This window comes from Sprattus sprattus (assembly GCF_963457725.1).
Source record: "Sprattus sprattus genome assembly, chromosome: 9".
Taxonomy (NCBI): domain Eukaryota; kingdom Metazoa; phylum Chordata; class Actinopteri; order Clupeiformes; family Clupeidae; genus Sprattus; species Sprattus sprattus.
Window position 1 is genome coordinate 1,156,303 of NC_137928.1, and position 24,000 is coordinate 1,180,302.

Consider the following 24,000-nt stretch of genomic DNA (forward strand, 5'->3'; position numbering starts at 1 on the left):
AAAGGTTATGTTGGAACCAAAGAGTGATTTTTAGAATCCATTTCCGTTTCAGCCGGTGTGAATCTAACGTAGCCTACACTCACCGTGAGCAGGGTGTGTGTGTGTGTGTGTGGGGGTCACAGAGAAAGTTGCTATCTTAGTTATGCTTAGTTCTGAAACCCAGTCTCCAGCCCCCCGGGAAGGGACCGGGAAGTCTCCCGTTCAATCGCTCTTTCTCTCACTCAAATACACACTGAAACACACACTGAAACACACACACACACACATGACATAACTCACCGATGCGTAGGAACACCACTACGCTGAACATGGATAGGAGGGTGGGTATGACCACTCCGAAGAAGGTCGAGAGCTTCTGCGGTTGGCCATGGGCCGCCTTCCTCCGGGGCTCCGCCGGGCTGGGCTGGGCCGCCTCCCCGGTTGGACCGGGTCGGTTCTCCCCGTGCTCCCCGGACTCATTGACGCTGGTGGACAGTCGGTAGTGTAGCAGGGGCGTGCGCTCCGACATCCTTCCGATGGGATGGATGCAGTTAGTAGCCTCGTCGGCTAACTTTCGTTTCCCCCGCTAGGATCTTCCGCGAGTTTTCCGTCGGACTTCCACAACTGGGGCTGGCTACGGGAGGTTACGGCCGGACGTATAAAGTGGACATCTCTGGACATCCCGGCTTGTCTTTAACTGTCCCGCCACCCGCGACACCCAACCTGTGGAGCAGCAGCTAGACTAACTCACGGCCACTCGGCGGAAGAGATTAACTTCGCTGACCACCCCGAGACACGGCTCTAACACGCGAGGGCCAGGACAGAGAACTTCTCCCGGACGAGCCAAGCGCGAGTGATCGGTTAAACCGAGTTTTAAACGGGAGAAGAAGAAGAAGAAGAAGAAGAAGCAGCAGCTGTTTAACAGCTTCCCTCAGCCCGGACAGGCGCGAGTATTCTGTATCCTGGTGTTGTCCAGGAGTGCGGGTGGTCATGTGACCGGAGTATTTACCAGTGCCCCATGCCAGATCATGTGAGCGCGCACACTCGCCCAATCAGTGCAACCCTCTCTCCCGAGCCTACGGTGCAGCGAGGCTCGAGAGCGAAGCTGCTGTCACCGGAGCTGCCGAACGCTCCCGAGTGAAGGAAAAAGCTTCCGCATTCAGCTGCCACCAGCCAAGGGATGTGCGTGCGTGTGTGCGTGCGTGTTTTAGAAATAAAACTCGGATTTATTCACAAAAACACTCTCCTTGTCAAATGCGTACACACTCAGTAACGTTTGAAAGTTTGACATTTATTTTCTCTGAAAAATTATATGTTCTATCACAATGATATCAATACCAAATATACACATATACATAATACATTTGTATATTACTTACAACAACAATTGATTATTTTACTTCAGAGATTCATCAACCTTTACACGCATTCATGATTACTAGGAACTTTAGAACTCTGGAACTCCACCTGTCAACTGGCAGAAGTGTGTATATGCTTGTGTGTGTGTGTGTGTGTGTGTGTGTGTGTGTGTGTGTGTGTGTGTGTGTGTGTGTGTGTGTGTGTGTGTGTGTGTGTGTGTGTGTGTGCGCGCGCGCGTATGTGTGGGTGCGTGCGTGCGTGCGTGTGTGTGTGTGTTGTTGTTGCAGACATGCTCTCAGGCACCTCACTGGGTTGCTCTAATTTTAACATAATTATTGAAGTGTTATGTTTGCAACAGGATATCCCAAACTGTTTTTTTGGAAATATGATAATCATAATATAAACACTTCAATTGTTTTAATCCTAATTTTTCATTTAAAAAGAGATAGAATATCTTACCCTTCAAAAACATCACATCTATGAACCAAAATATGGACGTTTTATATTTACTATGACCTATTTCACTATGCATTTACTAATGAGACAACATTTGGTATTTTTTTCCAAGATGATATTAATAGGTTATTTAGTGATTCATACTGTATCATGTATCACTGTATTCCTAAAGTTTGTTATTACAAATGTTACAATTTTGCCACTTTGCCACTTCCTGTTAAGAATGCCACATGATGTTACCAAAATGCCATTCAGGTTACGAAAAGGCCGCAAAATGGGTTACAAAAATGCCAATACAGCTACCTTTCTCTCTCGCTCTTCCTCTCCCTCTCCATCCCCCCTTCTCTCCCTCTCTTCGTCCCCCCTTCTCTCTTTCTATTTGTTCATCCCCTTCTCTCTCTGTCTTTCTTCATTCCAACTTCTCTCTCTCTCTTCCTCTCTCCATCCCCCTTCTATCTCTCTTTGTCTTTCTTCATCCCTCCTTCTCTCTCTCCATCCCTCCTTCTCTCTGTGTCTCTTTCTTCATACCTCCTTCTCTCTCTCTCATACTTTCTCCATCCCTCCTTCTCTCTCTCTCCATCCCTCCTTCTCTCTCTCTGTCTTCATATCAGAATCTGCACTGTTTAGCTGTGTTCCCTTCAACCGTGCTGCACTGTATTTTAGACCGTACACTTGCACAAACTCACTTCATCCAAAAGGGGGCGCTAGTTTGCAGGTTGGTTACCTAGTAAAGAGGTCTTCTTCTTCTGTATTGTATTACTCCCTTAGATGCTTTAATGCAGACTGTGAGTTTCTTGTACAAAAAAACAGCCTACGTTTCCCTTTAACACGTCTATTTTCACCACATTTATACCTCTAAGAGTGAGAAACGCTGGTTCTGATTTGGTTGCTAAGCTGACGTTTGGCCGGTATGCCCAGGGGCGGTTTTAGCAAATTGGAGGCCCTGGGCAAAGAACAATGTTGAGGCCCCCCCCCCCCCCCCCCAAAAAAAGAGATCCACCAAAGCACCAATCCCCTCCAACCCCACACGCACCCAGACACACACCACTTAATGTTATGTGAAACTGACATTTATTGTGAGTATATTACTTTAATAATTAAACAGTTGTAAATGATTTGAAATATGGGGTTTTGAGTGCAGTGTAATAGTAGTGTAGCCTGACGATGTCATACTCATAATTCAGTGTCAGACTATGAGATGCTGCTCCATTGAGCTGTGATTATGGGGCGTGTTTCAACAAACCAGGAAAAAAAATTAGAAAAAAAAATTAAAGTTACAGATGCATTCATGTCCTAATAGTCACACCTGTTAGTGCCCCTGTACTAGTGCTGAGCAGGAACTCTTCTCTAGTTACACCTGCATTCATGTCCTTAAAGATATTTATATAGCAGGTTAACAGAGACTGATTGATATTCATACTATCCCTATCACAGTCCATTTGGTGACATCCAGTAGATAAGAGACCCATACTAAATCCTAAAAGGTAAAGATATTTCGGCTAAGGTTCACATCTACATATAGTTACATACATATGGTAACAAATAGGTGCATGTGTAACAGATGAAATATGGGTATTATTGGTATATGGCTATGTACATTCAGCTGCTGCTGGAAGCTGAGAACATGTTCATGTTCCTCCCCAGACATTCTGCAGGAGAGATGCTGATGTGTGTGTGCTGGATCCCACCCTGTCTTCATGAGCTTCTGGACCACAGACCCTATCCAGCTCAGGGTCTTGGCTCTACACACTGCTGCTCACTACCAATTTCTGCAGGATAAAGGAGAGAATACAATAATCAATCAGTCTCTTCTGGACCACAGACCCGATCTAGCTCCCGTCTGATGTGTAAAGTAGCCTTCCCATCTGTATGACAAGGGAAAAGACTCAACAATCCACCAGTCTCCATGACGACTGTCTCCCAGTAACCCACACTGCATGAGAGAAAGAGGGCTGCTGTATTCTGACATCAGTAACATCAGTAACAGCAGCCATGATAAATACATTCACACATTAGACACACTGCAGCAGAAACAGTAAGGGTGGAGCTAAAAAGTCCAAAACCACTGGTCCAATCAGAAGAAGAGAGTGACGTTTGGCCCGACCAATAGAGATGGCTGCACATTCCCTTTATGGTGTTGTAACCTTTTCCAAAGTTAAATCTTACTGTTAACCAGTCCCTTACTGGGCTTGAACCTGTGACCTTGGGCATGGGAGCCTGAGACACACTAAGATGAGATAGAATTATGACTCTTACTGGAGTTACTGTGATGGGAGTTAATGACTGGAGTCATTTTACAAAAATCGAATTGTAGCGAAGGGAGAGCGTGGTCACCCCACCTGGAATCGAACCCGGGTCTACAGGGTGCCAAACATGCGCTCTGACCATCACACCAAAGAGCCTGGCTCAATGGCATGGCAGCCAGAGAGCATATTCACCTGTAGGGACGATCACATCGTCACACTAATGATCAGATAAACAGACAGAACGAGCAAAATAATAAAAGAAAGAAAAAGAGGTGAGGGAAAGGAATGAGAGTGACAGAGAGAGATGTGGGCCAAAGGTCAAGGTCAAAGGTCACAAACAAACATGATGAGTAAAAGATGACAAAAAACCAGAGGATGAGATGAGATGTAAGACAGCCCTGAGCTGTAAGGTGTAAGAGAGAAAAATAAGGGGGGAAAAACGAGGGAGAGAGAAGAATGAAAGACGGATGAGCAAAAGCAGAGGACCACAGAGGAAACAGACAGAATAGAGATAATCTGTACCACAGAAAATAAAAAAAGGCATCCATGTTGGGTCTGTTATAATACCTGAGTGAGAAGGTTAGATATTTACTCACCTTACTTTCTCCAGTTTATAGTGGGGGTCCTCCACTAGAGCAGAGAGCTGCTCAACATCTGATGCACTCAGCTTATTGCCCCCCAGGTATAGCTGTGTGAGACTTGAGGAGTGTGAGGTCAGGGCAGAGGCCAGATAGGAACAGCTCTTCTCTGTCAGGTTACAGTAACTCAGCCTGGGAGAAACATCATGATACACCTGAATATCAATCATCAATTCTCTATCCCCCCACACACCCTCAGGGATACACAAAAATACACACACACAAACACACACAGATACAAACACACACAGACATATACATACACACACAAACACTCAGGGATACACATACACACTGATAAACACATACAGAGGGACACAAACATTCACATTCTCACACACACACACACACACACACACACACACACACACACACACACACACACAGATCGAGAGAGAGAGAGAAAGAGAGAGAGATGCGGCCTAGATGCTTCGGAAGCTCTATCTCATACAGTCGTATGCAAAAGTTTGGACACCCCTGATAATCTCCATTACTTTCAATTTTGCATTTTTGGGCTTTTGGATCAGGAACTTCTTTGTGATATGTATAATACATCATGGACACATGATATTTTAGCAGTGAAATAAGGTTGATGTGATAAATGTATCATAAGAGAATAAGACAGGGGCATACATTTTAGCACCCCAACAGAAAAATCACATTAATATTTACTAGAGCCTCCTTTTGCAAAAATAACAGCCTCTAGACGCTTCTTATAGCCTCTGATGAGTGTCTGGATTCTGGAGGAAGGTATTTTGCATTCTTTCTTACAATTCATCTCAAATTCAGAAAGGGTTGATGGGTGCTTAGCGTGGACAGCCCGCTTCAAGTTGTCCTGTAGATTTTCAATTATATTCAAGTCTGGGGACTGGGATGGCCATTCCAGAACATTGTACTTGTTCCTCTGCATATATGCCTAAGTGGATTTCCGGTAGGTGTCCTACTGGAACACCCAACTCCACCGTAACTTCAGCTTTGTTACAGATTCTTGAACATTATTGTCAAGAATATGCTGGTACTGAGTTGAATCCATGCGACCCTCAACTTTAACTAGATTCGCAGTTCCTGCACTTGCCACACAGCCCCACTGCATGATGGACCCCCCACCAAACTTGACTGTGGGCAGCAAGTGTTGCATAACGCCTCTTGTTGTGACCAAATAGCTCTACCTTTGTCTCATCAGTCCCCAGCACTTTGTTCCAAAATTAATCTGGCTTGTTCAAATGCAGTTTTGCAAACCTCAAGCGAGCCTGTTTGTGGTGTGTGTGCAGAAAAGGCTTCTTCCGCATCACTCTCCCATACAGCTGTTTTCTGTGCAACGTGCGCTGAATGGTCAAGTGCACAGTGACACCATCTGCAGCAAGATGACCTTGCAGGTCTTTGGAGGTGGTCTGAGGGTTGTCCTTGACCATTCTGACCATTCTGACCATTCTTCACCTTTGCCTCTTTGTTATTTTTCTTGGCCTGCCACTTCTGGCCTCAACAAGAACTGTGCCTGTTGCCTTCCATTTCTTAATAATATTAATTAATAATAATATCATCTCTTACAATGGAAACTGATAGCTGAAAGCTCCAGAATAACCTTTTGTAGCCTTCCCCCTAAACAATACTACTGAACAATCTTTGTTCTCAGATCATTTGATAGCTGTTTGATGCCCCCATGTTGCCAGAATCAAATCAAAGAGAAGCACAACTTACAATTGGCTACCTTAATTACCTTGTCTAATGATTGGATGTAACTTTTTATGGAATTGATGGCTTAACAAGCTAATCAGGCTAATAATGTGTTGTAGTTAGTCAGCATAGAGTAGGTACAGGTATTCAAATCAACAAAATGATTAGGGTGTCCAAACTTTTACACAACCTATTTTTCACATTTCATTTAATTTCACACAACTCAATACTGCTACACTTAATATCTCACACACCAGTACTCAGTGTTAACTAGAAAATATATATATATTATGCCACTGTGATATTTTTGGGTGAAGACAGAGTAAATTATCATGCAGCCTCAGAGGGGTGACTACACTTTTGCATACTACTGTATAACCACCAAAGGTGAAAACACCAACATACAAACAATTAATTAACCTAAAAACACCTTTATAATATTTATAATATAAGTATTTCACTTACTCACACACACACACACACACACACACACACACACACACACACACACACATACTAGATAAAATGATACTTACATTAGTGTCTCCAGTTTGCAGTTTTGATGAGAAAGAGCAGAACATAAGTGTTTCACTCCTGAGTCTCCCAGCAGCTCATTGTCCTCCAGGTTCAGCTGTGTGAGACTTGAGGAGTGTGAGGTCAGGGCAGAGGCCAGATAGGAACAGCTCTTCTCTGTCAGGTTACAGTTACTCAGCCTGGGAGAAACATCATGATACACCTGAATATTGATCACCAATCCTCTAATTCCCCACACACACTCAGGGATAAAACACACACACACACACACACACACACACACACACACACACACACACACACACACACACACACACACACTTAAAGGATATGAATTTATCCTAATTATCAGAGACTCAGTCAAGTGATGGAATATCAAAGTTCAGGTTTTTGCGCATCAGAGGAGAGAGAACAGGACTTGGTTTCGCTACTTGAGTTCCACCTAGTCTGATTTCACTAACTGTCTGTATAGGGATCATCTGTATTTAAGCTTAGGAGAGTAAGGGGGGCTGGTTACCTGAATGCTAATTCTTATCTAGGAGACATCATGTCTATGATAATATACGTATATTCATGGGGGACCCTGACAGGGTTGTCATCATTCCCAGTGATCAAGGCATACAGGAAGTGTGACCATCTGGGCAATTACAGAATACACATGAGAGCTTTACAATTTCCATTAAAGATGAGATATAACAATTGACTGTGGAATACGTTGAATAAACTAACTTCTAATTCCTGATACTATCAACACATACACACACAAACACACACAAACACACATACACACAATCATGGATACAAACACACACACACAGGGACACACACACACACACACACGCACACACACAGACACAAACACACATACACACAATCATGGATACAAGCACACACACACACACACACACACGCACACATACACACACACACACACATACATACACACACACACACACACACACACACATACACACACAATAACACACACACATCGTGCGATTAGACGGAATACCGTCATGTGGAAAGTAATGCACGACAACGCCTAGAAGAACAGTGACAGCAGCAGTGCTCGTGGCAGGATGACAACAAATATGGTCTGTTCCCACTTCAGTCTTTTGCCTTACTGAGTCTTTTCATTTAGCTCACTCTTTTGACAGAAACATACCTTGATTCGATGGAATTCTGCGTTAACCATTCGTATTTGTGTTAGAAAAATATATCGCTCGAATCAAGAACGTTTTATTCTTGATCATTAGTTTAATATTATTTCATTGGGGTTCCGCATTAAGTAGCAGTAGTTGATTTAAAAAAAAAAAAACATCACAGAAACGTACCAAATCTGATGGTGTTTGGTTTGGTCCTTCTGTGACGTTCGCATGAGTCTTAAATCTGACTTTTAGGGAACGTTCTAATTTGGTCTCTCAGCACAAGTCCCCAGGACGTCCTTCAAAAACGTCCCTGTTACCTTTACCTGAGGTCCTCTGCGGGACGTTCGCATGAGCCTTAGTCTGACTTTTAGGGAACCTTCTGTTTAGTCACTCAACACACGTCCCCAGGACGTCCTTCAAAAACGTCCACGGAACCATTAGATTGTTAGATTTCTGAAACGCACTCTATGTAGGTATGTTGACATAGAATGTTCGCCGCGAGCGGTTGTTGTCTCAATAACATGATCCACTCTGCGTTAATACTGCCAATATGTGTCATACAAAATTCACTCCTCGCCGCCTGGTGAGAGTATGTTTGTCCTGAATACGTCAGTATTTACATCGAGTACAACCACTGTAATCGTTAGACATTTCGAAGTTTCAGCCCTGAGGTGTTTTCAGTTCAGCGCAACTCTCTGAAAATTTGAGTGGCTTTCAACCGGTCAGCAGACTTCGTCTAAAGCCTTGGACACTGATGAAAGTTAGGTGGACTTGAATATATACTTCTTATCTTGGTACTAACGAAATTTCATTGAAATCCATGGTCGAGAAAGTATTAAACTAAATCGCGGAAAATTGTTAGTCAGATTGTGATGAGTAGATTAGCGAACGTCCTGTCAGATGCACTGCAGCAGGCGTCGTATTTGAATATGAATGGCCGCTTATTAATTATAGTTGTTTTCAGTGAGGTACCATGGGTCTGATTCCAATTAAATGTTCATGGTTTCACTTGAAAGAACTAACAAAAGTCTACCTTCTGTTCAAATTTCATGCAAATATCTGATAAAATGAGGAAGTTACAAGCAAAAACATGTGAATAATAAGCATTTTCGGTCACATGACTTCCATTGTAAGTAATGTATAATACCATAACTCTCTCAATCCTCAACTGATTTTCACAATCCAGGTATCATTGCAAAGGGAATGTCTGGCTCTGTCTAGTCATGTGATCATGTGATTTAGGGGTGTTTGAACATTTTGTCATCATACCTACTCCATGCTGGTCTAACAAAACAGATGTTAAACAAACTTCAACTTATCCAAAATGCAGCTGCTAGAATAGTCACTAAGACTTCAAAATTAAATCATATTACCCCTGTTCTTAAATAACTTCACTAGCTCCCTTTACAACAAAGAATTGAGTTTAAAATACTCCCTCTTGTTTATAAATCACTAAACGGCGTTGCCCACCCTATATTTCCGATTTGATTTCTTTTTATGATCCAGTGCGTTGCCTAAGGTCCTCCAATACATTTCTTCTCACAACCCCAAGAATAAACACCAATGCTGCACACGGTGCCTTTAGTTACTGTGCCCCAACCCTCTGGAATAGCCTACCTCTGGAGGTCATCGCACTCAGTGCTCTCTTTTGAAAAAGATTTTTTTATTTTCTTCAGCCTATTCATGACCTGTATGTGTTGATGTGTTCATGTTCATGTTTATTGTGTTGTCTCTGTGCCTGTGTGCCTGTGTCCTTGCTCTCTGTCAGCCACCGCCACGGCAGCTCATGTGTGGGATGGTATGCGCTGCAGGGCCTGGCAGAGTAGCTGGGGGCGGCGACACCTGGATGAGATAACGCGTTTTCGCGTCCTCGTGCTCGCGGTTTTGTGTCAAGTAGTCGCAGTGATGTACGTGCCACAGTGATGTGCAGTGAGGTTTGTGGCTTTGTGGCTTTACAAATATATAAACCCAATATCTAGAATCACCAATCAATTGGCAGCTTGTACATTGACGACTGATTGTTTTTCATATCAGCATTCTTTACACAACGAAGGTAAGGTACATACAGTTGGCAGCTGCTAGCTTTTGATGAACTTGTGTTAATATGTGTGAATATGCACTCATGAATATAAACTTATGAAAAATAACTCTTTCATACAAAGTTGCACAGGCACCCTGACTACCTTTTCAAATTATAAGAGTTAAATCGAGGAGACTATAACATCAGAGTCATTCAATGTCAAACGTGCCAATTTAAGAAAATCTCCCCACCCGATCATATAAGATTTGGCGGAAAAAATTCAAGGTTGTTCATAAACATCTTAATAGGAATAGTCCCAATATAAGCTCTTTACTCCCAATAGTTTCGTCACAAAAAGATGTTTTAGAAACTATGCCATGTGCCATTTTCGAATTGCTATAGCCTACTAGAAAATTATTTAAACTAGCTCATTCAAACTTTCTAGGCTTAAATATCATTACTTGAAGAATATGAACTTCCAAGTGTGTGGCTTGGATATATCATAGTATTTGGGGTGCTTGAATTTGCGCAAAAAAATGTACTCTATACGTTCTGTTGCAGCATCTTTGACGGCCTTTGGAAAGCTCAATGTTAAAGCTAGAGACTTGATATTATACACAGACCTTCCTATATGCTCTATATATTGTATTGGAATCATGCAGAAATTACATTCATAGCACAGATCAGTAGAGAAGCATTAATATTTATTTTATTTCATCATTATTAGTTTGGCTAGTGATTCTGCCTCCCTGCCCGCATGTCCGTGACGTGCCATGGATGTTGAATAAAAAAGGAATCATTACGGAAAACCCTCAATGCGTAGTGACTGAGATCGCTACAATATGCTTTTCCTCAAACCCTCGGAAAAAATGACTAAGTTTGTTGGCTGTCTCACACTGTGATAAACTTGTTAAAGTGACAAGATAATAGTCAGACAGTGGTAGTACTGTTGTAAGCAAAATGACGGCCCCGTGATCTATTTATATATTTTTTTTTCATTTAGCTCAACAAAAACGGTCGTTACCCCCACCGTGCATGCTACGTCCGCGGTGCGTCCTTGAATAACGTCCCCAGGACGTCTAAAACACGTTTCCCAGAAGTCACCACAATGCCCTCAGGACATTCTCGCTTTTTCCTGCAGAACGTCCCCAGGACCTATAGAAACACGTTTTCCAGACGTCACCGCAATGTCCTAGGGACGTTCTTGCAACGTTCTGCAGAACATCCCAGGACCTATAGAAAACATTTCCCAATTGTCAGCGCAACGTCCTCAGGACGGTCTTGGAACATCGTGCAAAACGTCCTAGAGTTGTCAAGGGAACCATACACATTTAAGTTTTTAGAACGTTCAGAGAGACCATTACAGGAGACCATTTTACTCAAGTATGGCTTTTGAGTACTTTATACACCACTGCATACATACATACACACACACACACACACACACCCATGGATACACACACAAACAAGGAAATCACACACACACACAGACACACACACACACACACACACACACACAAACAAGGATAGACACACTCACACACACACACACACACACACAGACAAAAACACAAACACACAGACACACAATCATGGATACAAACACACACAGACACACACACATACATACACACACACACACACAAACACACACACACACACACACGGATACAAACACAAACAAGGATAGACACGCACACACTCAGGGATACACACACACACACAAAAACACAAACACACATACACACAATCATGGATACAAACACACACAGACACACCCACATACGCACACACAAACACACACACACACAAACAAGGATAGACACGCACACACTCAGGGATACACACACACACACACACACACACACACACACACACACACACAGGGACACCAAAACACACACACTTAGGGGAACAAACTCACTCACACAAACACACAAACACACTCAGGGATACACACACACACACAAACACACACACACACACACACACACACACACACACACAGACAAAAACACAAACACAAATACACACAATCATGGACACAAACACACACAGACACACATACATACATACACACACACACACACACACACACACACACACACACACACACACGGATACAAACACAAACAAGGATAGACACACACACACACACAGACAAAAACACAAACACACATACATACAATCATGGATACAAACACACACAGACACACCCACATACACACACACAAACACACTCACACACAAACAAGGATAGACACGCACACACTCAGGGATACACACACACACACACACACACACACACACACACACACACACACACAGGGACACCAAAACACACACACTTAGGGGAACAAACTCACTCACACAAACACACAAACACACTCAGGGACACACACACACACACACACACAAACAGATATATGCAGCCAAGGTGCTCCTGAAGCTCTGTCTCATATAACCACCAAACGTAAAAGCACCAACATAAATACAATCAATTCAACTGAAAATACCTTCATAATTATGTTTTTCACTTATCCATTGTCCTCTCCTATCTCTCCCCTTGCCTGCATGTTTCACTGGTATTTTGGGGTCACGCTTCACGGTAATTACATCCTCACCCCAGTCCAGCCAGACCCTCTCTGCCTCCCCTCTCAAACACTGACCAGGCATACACACACACACACACACACACACACACACAAATACTATATTATAATAGTAAATAATGCTTACAATATTTCCTTCAGTTTGCAGTTTTGATGAGAAAGAGCAGAACATAAGTGTTTCACCCCTGAGTCTCCCAGCAGTTTATTGCCCCACAGGCCCAGCTGTGTGAGACTTGAGGAGTGTGAGGTCAGGGCAGAGGCCAGATAGGAACAGCTCTTCTCTGTCAGGTTACAGTAATCCAGCCTGGGAGAAACATCATGATACATCTGAATATTAAGCACCATTCCTCTATCCAACCCCCCACATACTCAGAGACACAAACACACACACACTCAGGGAAACAAACACACTCATAAAAACGCACCCAGATATATGCAGTCGAGGTGCTCCTGAAGCTCTGTCTCACATAACCACCAAAGGAAAACAACACCAACATTCATACAATTAATTACTAAAACTAAAAATACCTTTATATTATAAGTATTTCACTTACTCTCACAAACACACACACACACACACACAAATACTACATGAAATTATGCTTACTGATGCTTACCTCCAGTTTGCAGTTTTGATGAGAAAGAGCAGAACATAAAAGTTTAACTCCTGAGTCCAGTGTGGTACACACACAAACACACACACACACACACACACACACACACAAACACACACACACAAACACAGCAACATGGACTTAACCTTCTCATATGGACACAATTTGGACTGTTCACATTCCCACACCATAACACACACGCATACACACTGTGTGAGGTCAGGGCAGAGGTCAAATAGGAACAGCTCTTCTCTGTCAGGGTACATTCATTCAGCCTGGGAGAAACAACATCATACACCTGAACAACAGACGGGTCCAGTGTCCTACAGGGTTCAGGGGTTAGTGGTGGTGTGTTGCTGCCCTATAAGGGTTAGGGTTAGTGTCCTAGATGGTTCAGGGGTTAGTGGTGGTGTGTTGCTGCCCTATAAGGGTTAGGGTTAGTGTCCTACAGGGTTCAGGGGTTAGTGGTGGTGTGTTGCTGCCCTTTAAGGGTTAGGGTTAGTGTCCTACAGGGTTCAGGGGTTAGTGGTGGTGTGTTGCTGCCCTATAAGGGTTAGGGTTAGTGTCCTACAGAGTTCAGGGGTTAGTGGTGGTGTGTTGCTGCCCTATAAGGCCACTTAAGGGTGGAGCATAACAGTGTTCATTAACATTGCAAAAGCATCGTGATTAAGCCAGCAATTTCCAAAAGCACATGCCAGCCATCCCAGCTATCTGGACAAGTTTTAACTCAAAGAAACTGGAAATGGACTTTGTAATATAAAATATTATATATTTGGTATACATTCTAGCCTGGCATAAGAGATATTTACAGGGAAAGTACAATATAGACAAATATCTTACTCAAAATAAGCCTAAAGTTAAGTAATCCATAGAAGACACCAATCAACTCAGGTGTAATATACTGTTTAGTGTTTGACCTTCAATCCATATTAGACTGATGTGAGGTATGAACGATGTTGCCGATGTTGATGTGCCGTCTACTGAAAAACTTGGTGCCCCCCCCCCCCCCCCCACACACACACACACACACACACACAGACACACACACACGCACACACAGTGTTTTACTCACCACACTGATGTGGAAGATGTGACCACTGGCACCAGCTTCTGCAGAACTTCATCTGGACTGAGGAGTTCAGTCAGATCTTCCTCTGGTGTCTTTATGTACTTCTGCAGGTCAAACTCATCCAGCTGCTCTTCTGATATCTTAAACTCAAATATCTTAGTCTTCCACTCTCCTGGTAAGAGCATATCTACAGACAGAGTTCCTGACCTCCTGTCAATGACCTCCACTACAGCATGGTGATTCAGCTCATTCAGACAGTAGAACAGGTTGATCTCTCTGTCTGAAGTATCCTGATCTCTGATCTTCTGTTTGACACACTTGGCTGTTTGCTCTGAGCTCTGTGATTGGCTTCTTGTCTGGGGCAGTAGGTGTCTTAAGAGATTCTGATTGGACTCCAGGGAGAGGCCCAGAAGGAAGCGGAGGAAAAGGTCCAGGTGTCCATTCTTACTCTGTAAGGCCAGATCCACTGCAGTCTTGTGTAGGTCATGAAGTGTTGCAGCTCTGAACAGAGCAGAGAGCTGAGAGGTTTGCTGTTGGTCAGGCATATTTCTCTCTTTGTTGCTGAAGCAGAGGAACACATAAACAGCTGCAAGAAACTCCTGAATGCTCAGATGCACAAAGCTGAACACCTTTCCCTGGTACAGCACAGACTCCTCTCTGAAGATCTGAGTACACACTCCTGAGTACACTGATGCTTCTGTGACATCAATGCCACACTCTCTCAGGTCTTCCTCATAGAAGATCAGATGGCCCTTCTCCAGCTGTTGGAAAGCCAGTTTCCCCAGTTTGAAAATCATCTCTTCATCTATCTCTTTTCTCACTGTGTACTTTTCATTTTTTATGCTTGTCTGAATGACCAGGAAGTGTGTGTACATTTGAGTCAAAGTCCTTGGCATTTCTACTTTCTCTGATTCATCTGATGTTCTCTCCACAACAGTGGCGGTAATCCAGGAGAAGACTGGAATGTGGCACATGATGTAGAGGCTCCTGGATGACTTCAGGTGTGTGATGGTTCTGCTGGCAAGGTTCTCATCACTGATTTTCTTCCTGAAGTACTCGTCTTTCTGTGGGTCGCTGAATCCCCTTATTTCTGTCACCTGCAAGACACACTCATGACAGATCTGATTGGCTGCTGCTGGTCGGGTGGTGATCCAGAGGAGAGCAGAGGGAAGCAGATTCCCCTTGATGAGGTTTATCAGCAGCACTTCAACTGGGGCTGGCTCTGTCACATCACAACACCTTGGGTTGGAGTTGAATTTCAGAGGAAGTCGACACTCATCCAGACCATCAAAGATGAACATGATTCTGTGCTCTGAACCGATGAAAATCCTTGGATCTGTAATTTCAGGGAAAAAATGCTGAATAAGCTCCACCAGACTAAATTTCTTCTCCTTCATCAGGTTCAGCACTCGGAAGGGGAGAGGAAATATGAAGTGGACATCCTGATTAGCTTTTCCTTCAGCCCAGTCCAGAATGAACTTCTGCACAGAGACTGTTTTTCCAATGCCAGCCACTCCCTTTGTCAGCACTGTTCTGATGGGTTTGTGTGTGGGTTTGGGTTTAAAGATGTCTCTGATGTATTTGAATGGTGCAGCCCACCCTTTTCTCCTGCCATCACCTTCCAATAAGGGTTCAAAGGGTTTAAAGAGGTCACTGCAGTTGATTGGTCTGCCTATTGCTGCTTCTCTCCAGGATGTTCTCTCTATCTGTCTGACCTCATGTTCATCATTGACCTCTCCTCTTCCCCCCTCTGTGATGTAGAGCTCTGTGTAGATCTTACTGAGGGGTGTGGGGTTTCCCTGCTTTGTGATTCCTTCAGTCAGACCCTGAAACTTCTTCTGAAGATTGAATTTGTGGATCTGCTGCATTTCCACATTTACTGAACCAGGTTGGTATCTGTGTGTGAAAACAAGATAAAATATCAAATAACTTGTTTACTGTAATATCAGTTTAACTTTAGTGTCTGCACACTAGTCCAGATAACTGTCTCTCTGTCTGGAGAGTTTCCCCCCAATGCAGTCTATCTATTTAACTGCCAGTCTAATGTCCCTAATGTAGTCTATATAACTGCCACTCTGTCTGAAGAGTTTCCCCCTAATGTAGTCTATATAACTGCCACTCTGTCTGAAGAGTTTCCCCCTAATGTAGTCTATATAACTGCCACTCTGTCTGAAGAGTTTCCCCCTAATGTAGTCTATATAACTGCCACTCTGTCTGAAGAGTTTCCCCCTAATGTAGTCTATATAACTGTCACTCTGTCTGAAGAGTTTCCCCCTAATATAGTCTAAATAACTGTCACTCTGTCTGAAGAGTTTTATATAAACTTCCCTCAGCACTGTGTCCTGGGTCTTGAATCATGATGTGGTCAGTAGTCTGATCGTGGTTTCATTCTGAAGTACCTGCCATAGCTGTGTAATTACACTAGTCCCACTGTAACCTCTGCCTGGTTATTTGAGGGATTGGCTGCTCGTAAATGCATAGTACTGGGTAAAAAAACACTTTGGGCTCTATTTTACTTTTTTCAGCTTCTCCCCTCATATCTTCGAGGGGATCTGCTCTAACTAATTTTATCAATAAACTGATCAATAATGACTGATCATCAATAACCATTCATATAACTCCTTGTGTGCTGTGCCATGACATAAAAATCGTCTTAAACAATGCTTGGTTATTCTGTAGGTCATTTACTATTCTAATGGGGACAGATTAATTGTATTTTCCACTCTAAGGCTTTCTTATGTACCATGGAGTTCAGACATGTATAAATCTTCCAGCCTGGTGCTTTCCATCATTGGAAAAATGTTGGCTGTCATTAGCATTGTGTGTGTGCAGTTTGTGTTTGTCAGAGTGCTAGCTTGAGCTAACCTAACACCGTACAGTAGCTAGCTAGATAGCTCACGTACGATACTGTGATTTAAGCAAACCAATTAAATAACTTTCACGAAAAAACGTTGATTATGTGTGTTTGTGATATGTGACATACATCCATTATCAAACAGTCATGTTTTTTACGTTTATGTTATTTACCGCTAGTGATTACACCTAACACAAGTGTAATTCAGATGCTATTAATGTTAAAAAGCAAAGTTGAACGTGACACATCATTAAAAGTCAGACAAACGACATTGTAGCTCAGCTAAAAAGTAAAGGTCCTGGTATTAGCCAATCAAATAAATGGCATTTTCCATTTCCGGTCAGGTGACTAGTCTTAGTTTCTGGTAAGCGGATCTGGTAAATTGTTTCTGGTAAGTGGATCATCTAGGGGTCTATGCTTGGTCTACAGACTATTTATTTCAGAAATATCCATCTCATATAAATCTCTAGCTTAAAAGACAAGACAAAAACACCTTTGATACACTTTTATACTTTAGTTGTACTTCAAATGAATGTATGGATGATTGTATTTCCTGTGGAAAGTCTTCCTTACTACTCACCTCTGACCCAGGAGGACTAGTTGATCTATGGACTTGATGGTTGGTACAGGAGAGTTTGATCTCTTCTGATGGGTGGAGCTGTATTTTATATACACACACACACACACACACACACACACACACACACACACACACCACACAAGTTATCAGCAGCAAATGTACAAAAAACTACTCCTAGGGTGATGATCCAAATCCTATCTGTGTCTGCAATACTCTGCCATAACATGATTGTAGTCTGGCTGAATGTTATTTTAGGGGTTTGCCTGCTGGCAAATGCATTGCATTGGGTCTTCAGGTATAAAATCACTTTAGGGCTTTGTCTTGTACTTTATAGTACTTATATTAGTAATGAATGGACTAGAGACCAAGGCATAAGGTTCACCATTTACTAGGCATAACTTCAAGTCTGAACACTCGCACATGCGCACTCATTACATAGCAAAACCTGCTCATTACATCTCCCTCTTTTAAACTAATACTTTCAGGATCTTAACAGAAAACTTAAATCATATGTTAATAAAGCCTAATGCTGATTTAACCAACAAGGCAGGTTATAGCTGGCACCTTTAACACCTGTAAACATGAGCATAGGTAAACTAGTTAAATGAACTTCATATTTTTTTAACTCATATCTAGACACACATTTCACAACACATATCTAGATATACATTCCACATCTCATTTTCCTTTCTTTTTTTTTGACATATGAACATATGAACACAGTACATAACCTAACTGAGAGGTAGGTGGACTGCCTGATCCTCTCTGTTGTCGTCTGGAGGTTATTCTGCTCCGTGTAAACTCACAACACTAAACTACAAATTCAGTCTTTGCACAGGCTTGACTTCTCTGCCAACCCTGGTGTGTAGGAAAGAGTGTGGCTGGCTTCCAGACGGTGAAGGCACCACTCTCAAATGAGAACGGTTTCTTCGGAGACTGCCTGTTGAGGTTTGGATCACGTATGAACGTGGTGTCCCTGCTGAGCCAGATCGACTCCTGTGTGTGGTACATTCCGTATCCAAACTCTCTGACCTGGCTGGAGTGGTGGTGTCTCCCGTGCTCTGTGTCGTCTGTTGTATCCTTCAGCCGGTTGTCTCTTAAGCTCCTGGTCTTTCAACTCAAAAGCTCTCAAGTCTGGCCATGCTGGTTTGAGAGTGCTTGGACAGACTGGAAGGGGTGTTTGGATGTTGCGCCCCAGACATTTTACCTGCTTCACTGCAAACTAACATTTGTCATTCAGAGTTAGACCTCGCTGCTGTAGTCTTTGCAATACTTGATGCACTCTGTCATCATGCTCTCTGGGCGTGGCACCGAACACCAGGATGGTTCCCTCCAGGCCATCAAGCATCTGTGTCAATCGTTTCTGGAAGTGTTCTTGTGCGGATGATATTCCAAAGGGAAGCCGATGAAAACAATAACGGCCTATCGGTGTGATGAAGGTGGTGAGTGGAGATGAGTCTTTGTGCAAAGGCACCTGCCAAAAACCTGCAGTGGCATCCAGCTTGGAAAAAAATTCTAGCTCCAGCTAGCATAGCTAGTGTCTCGTCAACAGCTGGAAGAATATGTCGCTCCCTGCACACATTTTCATTCAGGCGAGTGAGGTCGACACATATCCTAATTTTCCCAGTAGGTTTTGGTACTACAACCATTCCAGAACACCACTCTGTAGCGTCCTCTATGGGAGAAATAACACCCTTTTCCTCCATCCTTTTTAACTCTTCTTGAACTTTTCCCCTTAATGGCAATGGCACACGGCGGGGCAGAGCGAGGGCAAAGGGAGTGGCATTTTCTTTTAATTTAATTTTGTATTCTCCCTCTAGCTTACCTGCCACTGAAAACTCTGGGATATTGTTCTTTGTAGCTTACCTCAGCTGTTTTGATGGCTTGCACTGGGCTGAGCAGGAAGAGGTCCTGTATCGCTGGGAAGCCAAGCAAAGGTGTCACTAAGCCTGGCACAACATACACCTGCTGCTTCGCTACAGTTCCATTGTGGCTGATATCCGCAGTAAAATGTCCCTTCACCTCTATGGGAGCGTTACCTGGTCCACACAGTCTTTTTGTTGTCGGTAACAGCTTTCCATGTCGCCTTTGCAAGTACAAATGTCCCTGGATAGCTGCAACGCCCGTGTCCAACTTGAACGTCATCTGCTGACCATTCACTGCGACCGACTTCTGCCAGAATGTGCTGGATTTTGTACAATTTACTGTGCCCAGGAACAATGTCTCTAGCCTGGATACCAGCCTGAACTCCGCCCACAAAATTTTTGGTCTGGAGATTCAGTCTGGAGTCGAGTTAGTTGGGAGGGTTTAAACGGCCCCGAAAAGTGATCTGACCATTCAAATTGTAAGGGCGGGCTTTATACGTTGATGGACAGATATAGATAGAATACCGGTATACATCGAACAAAGATGGCGCCGTCTCGGAAGCTTAGTGGGACATATTTTATATGATTTAAGCTATCTACACGACTTTTATATGTCTACATTGACTCGGTTAGTTGTGTATACGCAAAACGAGTGTTGCCCAGGATTATAGGTCTTAACTGAAGCACTCTAGAGCATTATTGATAGGTTATGCTAACGCGTAGAAAAAAAAAACATTCAAACGAATGGTAGCTTCTAGCCTTGAGTGCTAATTAAGTAACGTGAGCAGGCATATCTCAACTGATATGACAGCGCATTCATTTTGAAAGAGGAACAGAGAAACGCGATCAAGGCATTTGTCGATTGAAAAGATGTTTTTGCCGTCCTTCCTACGGGATCAGGTAAAAGTTTAATCTATCAGATGGAAATACTACGTTGCTCTGATTGGTTCTAGGTATCCAATTCAGCGAAGAGGAATTTTCTTTCCTGGTTCGTTGAAACACGCCCCATAATCACAGCCCAATAGTCCGGTCTCAGACTCATATTCTGACTAGAATTATGAGTATGACATCGTCAGGCTACAATGTCTCTACACTTCCATCAAAGTCACTTTCCTTGATTTCCTCCACTCTCATTTTAGTTTTGCAGACAGCTGCCCCCTTTTCTTTCATTTCTTGCACTCAGCAGTGCACGTGTGACATGCATTCAGTGTGTTTTCATGTGTTCTGCCACATATAGCATTTGCATAATTTTGCACTGTTCTTTCCTTTGGTTTAAAACCACTTTTTCCGTGTGAAGAGTATTTCTGTTTGAACTTGAATCTAACGGCATTATGTTTGCATCCATGCTTTCCATGCTTCTCTGTCGTAATGCAGGCTGTTGTTGCTTTTTAATTTCCTCACTTTGACGGATTTTTGTGATGGCTTTCACAAGAGTCAACTTGGAATCTAGCTGTAACTTCTCTGAAAGTCTATGACAGTGGTTCTTAACCTTATTGGAGGTACTGAACCTTGCAAGCTTCATCAGTGCATTCACCAAACCCTTTGTAATTGGAAAAATAAAAATATAATTTCTTCAAAACATAGGTATATATAAAAACGGCCCTACATTGCTAGTGTGACCCGGGCTATACTCTGTGTGTCTTGACCCCTGCCGAACCCCTGGGAGTGGAAAAAAAAAAGAATCCATTCTGGTTTACCTTTGAACGCTCCTCTCCAGTGAAGTATCAACTTAGCTCCACGTTAGCGTTAGCTCTGCTAGTTTACTAGGCAAATAAAAAAAAAATGTTCCCCTCACGTAGTCAAACTGCGTTGAATTGTTGCAATATTCTCAGAGACGGGGACGACTACGTCTGACACCATGTCTTGTACTTTATAGTACTTATATTAGTAATGAATGGACTAGAGACCAAGGCATAAGGTTCACCATTTACTAGGCACAACTTCAAGTCTGAACACTCGCACATGCGCACTCATTACATACCAAAACCTGCTCATTACTTGAGTAGGCCTGCATTTCAGACAAGTGTCCTGAACACAATATTCGTTTGTTTAATCAAAAGCTACATTGAATAGAGTAAATCTTCACATTGTAATCAAGCGCAATTAACTTTTACCCAGCACCACTTTTTACAGTGTAATTGAGTGTTGGCACTTTAGAAAAGGATGACACACAAGTGATTATATACTGTATGAATACCAATGTCTGTTTTAAAGATAGATGCACTAATATACTCAAAATCATACATTGTATATTCTTCATGCAGCTTTGTTACGTCAATTTGTCCCCAGCAATTTAGACCCCCATAAAAAGATTATAATTCCATATATTTCCCAAGTGTATGTGTCAGGTACTTGTTGACTACCAAATAGCCATCGTCCAATCACACGCGTCGTGGGCGCACGAACGGTCTCGCGATACAAATACCAGATAAATGAGATCACTCCCGCCATCGGTTTCAACCTGAACCACAGAATTTAAACTGCTGCCAGAATGCCAATGCCAAGACGTCTCCAGTTCTCCACTCCAGTTCCCTCTCAACGGGGAATTCCTACCGCTGCATCTTCAAGTCCTGCAACAGACTTCGAAAAGAGAATGCTGTCTGCCCTGAGTGGTTTGTCTCGCCAGATGGCACAGGTGATTACTTTCTTATGTAAAATTGTATTTATTGTTACACAAGGTCTCTATTGCTTGTTGCTTGAATGTTCTCTCCTTTGACTATGACTAAATTACTTAATATTAATGTAAATGTATGCAGAACACTGCTGAAGTCAAGGCCGAACTTGCTGAGATGAAAGCCAGAATGCAGTCGCTTGAAGAGGCTACAGTAATTGCAGCGCATGGTCCTATGTTAATAAAAAGTGAAGTTTTTGCATCAGAAACTATGTCCTTTATATGCAAATGTACATTGCAGTCGTTAAACACATTTGATGGACGAACTATAGAAATATGCGTTATCATTGTGTCAGCACAGCGGCACTAATTTGGTTTATCTTTTCAGCTGTTGGAGGCGAGGATAATTGTCTTGGCGAGTGAAGAAAGGAACCTATGGGAGGACGTAACTCTGGACCTGATGTCCGATGAAAAGGATGGCACAGACGAGGGGGAAACTGGCTGGATCGTGCGGCAGCCTGCTTTCAGGAGCAACGAGCTCTCTGACCTGTGTGCGGCTTTGCAGGGAAGACTCGACCCGGACCCCAGATATGCGCTGACCATAGAAGGCTTCGTGTCTGCACACCGTGGCCAAGACTATCACCACCGGTGTATGACTCTGAGGCTGCACACCTGCTCAACATTTTATAATTTTATAGCCAATTCCCTGGTGTAAATACGTCCACTACAAACACGTATCATATTCTCATGTAGGTTACTGCATGTAAACCAGCAGATACTAATTTAAAAGAAATTGGTTTGGATGAAATGGTCATTTATTATCACATTAGCATTTCATTATCACGGCAAACAATTACGCTGCACTGAACTGTAAGTAAAGTATAAAAAAGTTAAAATAACTAAACCTGGAATTATTTCTTGTGAAGGAATATCATTCACGTCTTACTAAACATAGACACTCGAAAGTGAACGAGGTTAATAAGTCCTTTCTGTTTCCTCTTCTGAGCGTATGCAGGTTACGTGAAAAATTATCCAAAGACCCGTAACCGAAGACCCAGTCTAAATGAACGAAACATTTCGGTTTTCTCTAGCTTCCCATGCAGATCACGTGAAAAATTATCCAAATACTTGCATCCGGCAGATGAACTAATCGTTCACCTCCCGACCGTGTCTTTGGATCAACGTTTATTTAATCTGCCGAATACGGGTCTTTGGGTCAATGATTCGTTCTTTTGCCGGATATGGGTCTTTGGATCAATGATTCGTTCTTTTGACAACCGTGTCTTTGGGTCAATGATTCGTTCTTTTGCCAACCGTGTCTTTGGATATAGGATTCGTTCTTCGGCCGGATACGGGTCTTTGGATCCTTTTCCACGTGACCTGCATAGGCTCAGTACTGGTAGAGGAAACAGAAATGATTCGTTCTTTTTCCGACTGGGTCTTCGGATACGGGTATTTGGATCATTTTTCACGTGACCTGCATTCAACGAATCATTTCTGTTTCCTTGGCTCAGCCTATGCAACAGTCCCGATGCGCGGTCATAAGAAAAAGAACAAATCTTTTTTTGAGAGGACTCGTTACTCTCGAGTCCTTGTAAGGATTCGTTCAAAATGAACGAATCGTTCACGAACGACACATCATTAGTGAGAAGTAACACATCGCGCCCCCCCCCCCTCCCCTCGAGGTTCCTTCCTGGGAAATTCCGTTCATATGCGGCAGACGGATATGAAATGGTGATCA

General features: G+C 42.9%; 2 protein-coding genes across 2 annotated transcripts in view; both read right to left on the reverse strand.

Moving 5' to 3' along the window:
• Nucleotides 1–956, reverse strand: part of LOC308369917 (solute carrier family 12 member 9) — a gene marked incomplete at its 3' end in the record, with an annotated part of 21,717 nt that extends 20,761 nt beyond the window's left edge. Inside the window, exon 1 of the mRNA XM_080844479.1 lies at nt 280–956. Within this exon, the coding sequence (XP_080700605.1) occupies nt 280–508 (229 nt within the window). The 5' untranslated portion in view covers nt 509–956. The remainder of the gene's footprint in view (nt 1–279) is intronic.
• Nucleotides 1–24,000, reverse strand: part of LOC308369939 (NACHT, LRR and PYD domains-containing protein 1 homolog) — a gene marked incomplete at both ends in the record, with an annotated part of 395,357 nt that overhangs the window by 368,704 nt on the left and 2,653 nt on the right. The window contains one exon of the mRNA XM_080844501.1: nt 15,949–16,245. Coding sequence (XP_080700627.1) covers nt 15,949–16,245 — 297 coding nt within the window. The remainder of the gene's footprint in view (nt 1–15,948; nt 16,246–24,000) is intronic.